Below are 10,245 nucleotides of genomic sequence, written 5' to 3'. Positions count from 1 at the left end.
GAGGAACATCTACAGAATAGCTCTCTTGTAATAATAATAGTAATGATAGTGAGACTCTTATAAAGCGCTCATTTCTACCTAAAAAAAAGATACTCAAGGCGCTATAGAACAGAGTACATGTATATTGTGTCACGTTACAACAGTCTCACATGAAATAATAAACAAACAATAAACAAACAATATATACAAACAATAAACAAACAAAACAACATACGTATACACATACACATAATTATACTCTTCCCCTAAGAAAAATACCCCCGAGAAAATGTGTATGGTTGGGGCACCACCTATCGACAGGGCACCTTCCCATCGACACCCTGCGTATCATGGCTGTTTGCGTATAGAACAAAAAAGTACGCGCGGGATTAAGTGTCATTAGCTATAAAAACAATAAAAACGAAGAAACGAAAATCAAACTCAAACAAACCAAGCTAAAAATTACACATCCGATCAGTAACGACGCATGGCTGTGAAATTCACGTGTATTACCTATGGCCTGTGAAATTCACGTGTATACCTATGCTGTGAAATTCACGTGTATACCTATGGAGGAGAGGGGGTGTCGATCGCAAGGTTCCCTTTTTAGCTGCGCGAAGAAAACGGAACGCACGCACTAAAATTGCGCTATTTTAAAACGGAGATTCATAATCAACGAGACGGTCACGACATTCAAAACTGCAGTATTTATGGCATATTTGAGGTAAGAATTAGGCGGATTTGTATTATATTTTTAGAATAAACAAGCTACAGATCCTTAGGGTGTCGATACGTGGTACCCCCAACCCTACAAGCCAACCAATAAGTCACGATAACAAGATATTTTTATTTTTGTATCGATCTTATCACCGTCATTTTCTTTCAAGTGAATATCTTGTACAACAAACTACTTACTGCTTACATGCTCAGGGAGCTTGATACAGATGTCACATACGGATGCATTCACTTGATGCTTTTGTCATGCAAAGTAGACAACCCCCTCTTGCGTTGCCTAGGAACGCATTCCCTGAAACGTCAGCAGCCAATCAGAGGTCGGCAAATGGTCGTGAGTTGACCATTAGCGCATCACCCGCTATGTTTGAATGCGCAGACACTGCAAAAGTTGGGCAGTCCCCAATACACTCGTATTCGCACGAAGCAATATCGCTGCATACGTACATTGTACGTGTACATATACCACGCACTTTATGTTCGCCACTTGCACGAACTTCCTCTCCATTAACATACACACGACATAAAGGCGCATTTGATAGCAAAGTCGAATCCAAGCAGCCTGAATACACGGAGGCTTCTTTTATCGTAGTTGCTGCCTGTGAAGCCGAGGTGGTTTGGCTTTCTTGTCTTTGTTTCCGACATCCACTGATAAGAAGACTCGCCGAATTCAAGGCCGCATTTACTTCAGCATTCGTTCTCAACTCTCAGAGATTCTTCTGACATTGAATCGCCGTAATCATGGCACTTCGAACAAACAACGCAAATGTAAGTGACTTCTTAATCTTACAATTGTGAGCACATGTTATGGATATCTACCCGTAAGTAGGGCCTACCAGGTGTGGTTTAAATAGGCACCTAATAATTGGTAATGGTAAGGAAGGTGCAAGGGTGTGCCTGCAATTCACCATGTTCACTGTATGAAAAATTGTCATGCAACACTTGTAAACCATTGTAACGCTAATATGTAATTGTAAGTTGCAACGTTAATGTCAGCTGTCGGTTTTACTCCAACAACAAAGTGTGGACAAAGGTCTACGTGTTAGGCGCCTAACTGTTAAGTGTTAGTAAACCAGAGCACAGGAGAAGGAGCATGATGCAGGAATAAATTCTGATTTAACTTTAAAAAGTGGGTCATTAGACATTGACCGAAAGATTGGTCTGTATTTATCTGGTCGTCGGGGAAATGTTACGCGGAGACTGCGTCTGGCTTCACGGATCCCCTCGAGCGATAACGTCAAAAAAAAATAAAACACTCCTCGGGACAGACGGATCTTTCTGTCCAACGGTTCCATTATTCTTAGTCATTAACACAGAGTGTTAGACATTACTGCAGTGCATGTGACGTTTATCATGTTGACCAACTAGATCTAACGTGTTAGGCCTACCGGTGGCGGTAGGCCTAATGTCTTGGATTTTTACCCAGTTAAAGTTTTGTAGGGTAGGAAAAAGGTTTGTCATGGTCATCACACATGATCACGGTCATGACTGTAGAAAAGCAAGCCACCCATAATTGGAGTTGGACCATAACACCGTGCAAAATTTGATCACAAGCTTTAGGCTGGCCGGCCCTACGTAAATTCAGAAGTAAAACCGGTAAAGCCACATGACATGCATGTCGTCAAATTTGGGTACCTCCGTTCGAACCACCTTTTCAATGTGCGGGTTTTTAACCTTGTTTAAATTGTAGCTTTAAGTTAATACTAGTAGAATATCTACCCCAATTAATGCAATGTAACCTTAGTTTCAACATTAATTTACATTGATTGAGGTTGATTTTTAACTCTAGAAATCTAACTATTATTAGATCTCTGTATACTGGTGCACACCAAGCAAAGCTGCCCATAATTCATTTCAACCACGACACCAGCAGCTACACGCATGTAAAAATCTATTATGCTTTCATGGTTGAATTTTGGCTTGGAATGGAAGGTCGAACCTTTTTTTGTGTGTTATTTTTTCTAGTTTTGCTTGCTGCTACAGGGTAAAAAAAAAACTTTTTTTGTATTAAAACCATCTCTGTTTGAAGCATTCTAAAGCTGAACGGCTTTGTACAGGTCACTTGTAGTTAGAATCTCTATCTACATTTTCAATTTCATTGCCGACAAACATACACAGGTGAACCTCTATGGTGGTGGTAAACTGTTCAGCGTCAACAACGAAAATGCCAGTGCAAGGTTGGGTGCCAAGTCCATGGCCGCCAAACCCGCCCAGAGGGCTGCCCTTGGAAACATCAGCAATGTGGCCAGGACAACGCATGCTGCAGGCAAGAAGGTAAGCTTACTGGAAGAATGGGGGTGGGATAATTTGTTCATTCGGCTTGTGCAGGAAATAAGACATTTTTACTAAGCTTGGGAAGGCAGGAGAAGTGGAAGTCATTGAACAAACTTTCACATAAATGTGCATGAGAGGTCGTGTACACCAACGTAGTATCCAATAGTACACTGCTACTGGCTACATTACTTGAATATTGTGAGCCTCTTACAATGTCACCATCCTTGTTCAGTCAGTTTGTTGAGTTTTGGGTTTTTCAGCCCAAGGAACACAATAAATCCCACAAATCTATACATGGCACTGTCGATTTATGGACTGCATGTTGTGAAATTGTCGGGGATGAATCTGTTCAATAACGGTTATTTTAACAGGTGGTCAAAAAGGACACAAAGCCAAAAGCCCTGGCAAAATCCAAAGCAACCACTTCTCTGCAATCGGTGGTCAACCTGCCTGTGGACAATAGGCCCAAAGATGTTTGCCGGTCACCCTCGCCCGAGCCAATGGATGCCATGGAGGTTGACTCTGCCATAGAAGCATTCTCACAACAGCTTGTTGCAGTAAGTGTATACTTTGACTAACAGTAGTTAGTAGCCTAATCTTTGCGATTTTGATCTAGCTTTGCCTACATTTTGCTCAATGTTCTTTTTCTAGAGACAAATACTTATTGGTGGTTGTTTTTTTTTTTTTTTTTTTTGTCTACATAGATGATACGCCCCTTTAAACAAGTCCAAATTAAAGTAACATGGTTATAGAGACTGATAACTGGCTCTGTGGTACTTAAAAAAGAAAATGCCGGAAGATCAACTGGAGGATATGATTCTGCGTGCATCGTAGTGAGTATCCTGTGGGTATCTTGAGTATTATACATAGTGTAGATGGGGCCAATTCCAGATATGCAGGATGCACAGGATTGGAAAGCACTGTCTGTGTCCAATGTAGATGTTCTGGATACAAGGAGAAGAATTTTTATTGAGTCAAGAGTCGATGGTTGTGGAGAGTGATACTGTGACAGAAGCGTGCAGAGATAGGATGTGGCTTCTCCCATTGGTGATGACAATAAAAGTTTGCAAATTAAAATACTTTTCCTCAGCTTCAAGTCGAGGATATTGACCGCGAAGACGGGGACAACCCTCAGCTGTGCAGTGAATATGCCAAGGAGATCTACATCTACATGAGGCAGCTGGAGCGGCAGTTCTCTGTCCCCGAAGGCTACCTTGACCGGGACGACACGCTGATCACGGGTCGCATGCGCCTCATTCTGGTCGACTGGTTGGTGCAGGTCCATCTTCGGTTCCACCTCCTCCAGGAGACTCTCTTCCTCACCGTCCAGCTCATAGACAGGTTTCTTGCGGTAAGAAAGAATGATTTTAGTCGTACCCCCCCCCCCCCCAAGCATTCCTGCAAATGTTAATCCCCAAATAAATGAACACTGTCCCTATTGGAAAGGTATCTGACGATGTAGAAGGTTTGCCCATTTGACATTTAGTAACTATGCACAATACTTTGAAATCCCTTCCTGTCTGACATTTCGAAAGCAGACATCAGACAATTTCTGTACAATTGTCATACAGTGGGTTAGTAATTGTTTTATATTATGCTCAGACAATGAGAATGCTTTTCCTTTCCCCTTCAATCTTTATTCTCAAATCTAGTGTCTCTCCAAATTCTATCTGAATCTGAAATACAGGTATGCCTGTGTGGATCTAGTTCAGTATGATGGGATAGTTTAAATTTGTTGATTAGAAATTTTATTGCAGGCCTGTAAAACTCAAATGTACGTGGCTAGGCACAATTTTCAGACCTCTGCACATAATGCTGGTTCCAAACTACTGATGAAATGAGCAGTTTTGTTTGATGTCGCATATTGGTAACAAGTGATTTATTATGTGCAGTGCTACTTTCAGGTTCGACAGTCGAGTCCAACATGGGTTACCACGTTTTGATATTTCAAATGTACCATCATGCTACTAAAACATCAAGGTGTGCCTGGGGTTGGTTACATTGATGCCCAGAGTTGTAACTTGTTTTCAATCGGTCAATGCTCCATGTGTATTCTTATATCTGAACCATGCAGGAACACACAGTGTCGAAGGGTAAACTACAGCTTGTTGGAGTGACCGCCATGTTTGTTGCCAGCAAGTATGAGGAAATGTATCCCCCAGAGATCAACGACTTTGTCTACATCACCGACAACGCGTACACAAAGACTCAGATTAGGCAGATGGAAGTCATCATGCTCAAAGGACTCAAGTTTGCTCTCGGAAAGCCCCTCTGCCTCCACTTCCTGCGTCGCAACTCAAAAGCTGCTGGGGTACGTCTATCCTTGTCGGAGGTTGCTTTCTGAACTACTTGAGAGCTAAAAAAAAACTTCTACTTTTTTTTTTTTCTTATAGCAGCTCAGAATGATCAAATTGCATGTTATCAGTACAATGCGTGCATTAAAATCTGTCTTCATGTAGTCCCTGTGACAGATTAAGAGATTTTATGCAAATTAATTAAAATGACTGGTGAACTTGAATAAGTGATAAAAAGTAAAGATCAAAACAATAGTTCCGAATTTATTTCTGTGCTGCAACAGCCTTTACCTGCTGGGTGAAAATGGGATAGGGGACCAAGATATCCATGATGATGCCAATAAGCTACTCGGAAACACTCACATTTATTTATTTCTCTGGTAAACTTGTAAAAACTTGAGGGAATAAGTGGACTTTTCAACAAGACTGGGCATGGAGTAAAAAATTTATATACAAATATACCCATTCCAAAAATAACTAAATTTGCATGTTGAAAGGGGAGAAAATGTTACTCAAGCATTGGCTGTCGGTCAGTAATGCAACTTTGGACCAAGGCTGTCTCCTTTCCATCTACAAATCTTTGTGTTCCTCTTTCAATCTTTTAAAAGAACAGCTGCACAGTGTCAATGCTTTTCTTCATGGTTTGTAAATTCCTAGAAAAGAATTGCATAAAAAAACCAAGTGAGTTGTAAAACTTCCATCCCATCACCTGTTCAATTTACAAAATGCCATTGGCAGCTCTTCAATTGATTTTGAGCGAGAAACAACTGTGGTAAGATCAGAGCAAACTTCTCTTGGGTTTACAATCTGCACTAAACTTGTTTGGGAAAGGGCAATGAGAAAATCAATGTCATACGGCTTATACAGTGTATGAGGTTTTTGTGAAAGCTTAATTATTGCTTCTTGCTGGAGTGCAAACGATTGTTTAGCTGTGAACCAGAAGCCTACGTGGACTAGCTTTACTCGTGTTCACCGTACATAATTTGTGAAACTATCAACTCTAGGTTGATGCCCAGAAGCACACACTTGCCAAGTACCTGATGGAGCTGACCCTCCCAGAGTACGACATGGTGAAATACGACCCCTCTGAGATTGCCGCTGCGGCTATCTACCTCTCCATGACTCTCCTGGATCCCGACAGTCGGTGGTGTTCCAAGATGGCCCACTACAGCATGTACAGCGAAGAGCACCTGACTCCCATCATCCGAAAGCTGGCCAAGATCGTTTGCAAGGAAGACTCCACATCACAGAAGTACTCGGCAAGTTTCCTCTTTTTTTTTTTTCATCCCTCTGCCCCAAGGGGTGCCCAAGGGACATTTTCAGTTTGTGTGTCTGTCCACCTATCCACTACAACTTTGTCGCAATTTCAAGAAAATTCCAAAGCAGATATGACTTGATTCAAGTCTCAAGTATGCAATGCCAGGTTCAAATGTTCTGAACAGACTTGTCAAAAAGTAACATTTAAGTAGGTAAAAGATTTAAGGCCATTTGAGATTTGGTTAAATGTCATTTACCATGGTACAATGGCCTACATTGTACAGTAATGTGATTTGGAACGATAGGTAAAATGGGAGAGTTTCAGTGAAATGCTTGAAATGAATGATCAGTGTTTGAGGTCACTATTCTAAGCACTGACAGACAATTTAATTTCCTGCCATGTCTTCTATAATCGTTTTCACATCAGCCCAATGTTTCAAAGTACATGTAGCACACTACAATTTCATTTTCAGAATCTCGAGCTTCGATTATCATAACCCGATAATGAACATCATATGAAGTCAAGTTAGCATGCTAAATTGCAAGTTAAGCTCAAGCAAATTTCTAGACCCAAACTAGAGAAATTTCTTAAAAAGCCTGATTTGTGAACTAGTGCCATAATGTGAATTTGCCTCAAGAAATTAGCATGATGCATCCCGTAGTGCCTCACAGCATGTGCGACCCGACTGATCGAGGCAACCTGCACATAAAATGGTGATTGCACAGGTAATTTTTGGAAGCCGCATGCTCTACCAACACTGTTTGCGCATGCTCAGCTATCAAATTGGCTAAAAAATTTCTCACATATTTTCTTCAGGCTGATGTGAATAGGAAATGAAATGGCATGCTAATTTGCTATCTTGAAATTAAAAAAATCTCGAGCTTGGATTTTCATCAGACTGATGTGAAAATGCCTATTGAGGTAGTATGATGTGGCAAGAATTTGACAGACATGTTCTCTTATCTGATTAAGTACTAAATTATGCTGAACTGGTTGGCTTACTTCAAGGACGACATGAATGCTGCGAATTCCTTTCCTCTGATTACACTTTTTTCCCCCTCTTTTCACTGCAGGCTGTCAAGACAAAGTATGCCAGCAATAAGTTCATGAAGATCAGCACCATCCCAGAACTGAAGTCGAGTCTAATAAAGCGACTGGCTGAGGAATCGTAGTGTGTGCATTCGCGTAGAACTGCAATTATAGATGAGGCAGTGGACTTCATACGCTGGAGCGCTTCCATACATTGAGCAGACAGAGACTGCCTCCGCAATATCCCAAGACATTGATAAGGACTACAGATGGGGCATTGGAGACGAGTCTTGGATTCTTGGCAATATTTCATCAGCTGAGAGATGGGAAGTTACGACCTTTACATATTTTAGTGATGTATTCACCAACGCGCAACAAATGTCGGATGTGATTTGTCAAAAAAACCAGCTGTGTTAGTTTTTAGCATGTGTAGTATGTATAATTGGAAATTTTAACTGTAAACACGTAAGAGCAGATCAAGTCTTTGAGCAAATGTATGTTCAGGCTCTTGCCCAAATCCCCTCCTTTCCCAACTATCCTCCTTTGTGAACTACAGTTAAACCTGGTTTAGCTGCCACTTGTTTTATGCAGCCACTAAAAAAACCTAAAATACCCCCTCCCCACAAACTATACACCCTACCCCTTTCCCCAAAGGGAATCCCGTTATGCTGTAGCAAGGTTGGATGTTCCAAGTGTACCTATATGAGGGTTCAGGATACAACAAGGTAACTTTTTGAAGCCCGCCGCACACTACATGTATACGACTCGCGACTCTACGACTGACAGATTTTGGATCTGAAATAAACAAGCATGTTAATTCTGAGGCTATTGTGATTTATTTTCAATCCAAAGTCTGTCAGTCGTAAGGTCGTGAGTCGTATAGTGTGTGGCAGGCTTTAGCTGGATTTGACAGCCCCATCATTGCAGGAATTCCCCTGTACTGTTGTACTTGGTTTACACTAGTGGTCACATGACTGACATGGCCAATGGCCAATTTGCCTTGTGCAGTCTGTGTTTCACTGCATTTGAAAAGTGTCCACCTGCTTCAAGTTTAGCCCGCTCAGCCCTTGTGCCAAGGTTTCTCTCTGCTAACATTTCCACCTAAAGTTAAAGGCCCTTGTGTAATACCGATCAAAAATGTAAACTATGGAAGAAAAAGAAAATGGGGAAAACGAAAACCTTTTTTTTTTTTTTTTTAATGGGGGACACTTTGTTTCTAAACAATGACACTCTGGGTGACCTTTTGCTGATGTATTCAAGAGAATGAAGCTCTGCTAATGTGGTGTTATTGTATACTGATCAAATTTGCAGCCGATCAGTCGTTTGTGGCCACCTATCTATTAAGTATGTAAAATTTCGCTATAGTGGGTTCTGTAGACCGGTTTGACTGTTTATCAATGGAAACTTGAGCACTACATGTACAATATTTTATGTTGAACATACTTGGTGTTTCACACCATGTTCATCATTGTGTAATAAGAGTTCATTTTATGGGGGCAAAGATGTTATCTTGGCACGGAAATAATGGAATTTAAACACCTACTTACTCAGATCCATGTATGTTTGTCCTTTATAGATATCATCGGGTAGAAAAATTTTTTTTTGGCCATCTCCTTGAGTCAAATGCTACGTGTATTGGCTGCATTTAGATTTACCATCTTTCCCATGTTTGAAACACCTTACGTTTCCATTCCCACTATCAAAACGCAATGGTAAAGGCCTTTTGGATCGCGTTTCTCGAGTTGTTACATTTATCACCTCTATCGCGAGATGAGAGGAAGGCTTTGTCACTGCGCTGTTTGACTCGAGGAGCAGAGTCCATGTAGTTGGTGTGGGTAGGTCCAAGCTATAAGCGTGTTTCAAAACGACTTTGCATATATCATCTCCAAAGAAATAGTTTCTAGCTCGAACGCCTTAGAGATCACACTTTCTTTGGTGTTCCAAAAGCTGTTTCTAACCCAATATTCAAAAACAGCTTTGCATTTATCATCCACTCAACTCTCCCTGAAAGTCGTCTGAAAACCTTAATTCTGTGACAGAAGCGAGTTGATAAATACACCCCTTCTTTACCAATGTACACTTTGGTGTTGAACATGGAAAATTACCAACAGAGATGGCAAGAAGCGCTGCAAGTTACAGGGTAGTTTGCAAGAGTTTGACTTTGGTTTCAGGAGGAAAGCACAATCTCCTGCATAGAATGCCTACCGTGCATGATGAATATTGAACAATCCTTGCAATTTGATGAGTGGCAAAGAATAGTCTAAAGAGGAGACAATATTCCCCCCCCCCCCCCCATCTTATGTAATCTGTACAAAGTCTGTTGATCATGGCAAATGTTGACCTCGTTTCCATTCATTTCTTCTTTTTTTTAATGTTAATCACTACTTGAACCTTTCATATTGGCTTGTTAGTTTTAATAACCTGTTTAAGTTTGTTGTGCATGTTGCTATGAGCAAGTGAACTGCAGGAAATACACACCCAGAACAAATGAGTGGTATCGTATTCATGGCAAGAGTTAAATAGACATTCAAACTGGATTTCCTCCATACAGCTGTACGTGACATGGCTACTGATTGCATTTTTCATGAATACTAGTATATGCGTGCAATTTAGGTTACAGTTCAAAAATGCAGTTCTGTGACTCTTTATATACGTTGTAGATTTCTACCAAAATCTTCC

General features: G+C 40.9%; 1 protein-coding gene across 1 annotated transcript; it reads left to right on the top strand.

Moving 5' to 3' along the window:
• The first annotated feature begins 1,231 nt into the window (after positions 1 to 1,231).
• Positions 1,232 to 8,250, top strand: LOC139714547 (G2/mitotic-specific cyclin-B-like). Its single transcript, XM_071626238.1, has 7 exons — positions 1,232 to 1,479; positions 2,830 to 2,985; positions 3,357 to 3,542; positions 4,076 to 4,336; positions 5,060 to 5,296; positions 6,284 to 6,538; positions 7,611 to 8,250. The coding sequence occupies exons 1-7, from the start codon at positions 1,453 to 1,455 to the stop codon at positions 7,707 to 7,709; spliced, it is 1,221 nt and encodes a 406-aa protein (XP_071482339.1). The 5' UTR covers positions 1,232 to 1,452; the 3' UTR covers positions 7,710 to 8,250.
• The last annotated feature ends 1,995 nt before the right edge of the window (positions 8,251 to 10,245 follow it).

Source organism: Diadema antillarum, unplaced genomic scaffold (assembly GCF_040938485.1).
Source record: "Diadema antillarum isolate AM-2024a unplaced genomic scaffold, OU_Dant_1.0 seq00002311_RagTag, whole genome shotgun sequence".
NCBI lineage: Eukaryota > Metazoa > Echinodermata > Echinoidea > Diadematoida > Diadematidae > Diadema > Diadema antillarum.
Note: the sequence above shows the minus strand (reverse complement) of the source record. Positions and strands in the feature narration are given on the sequence as shown.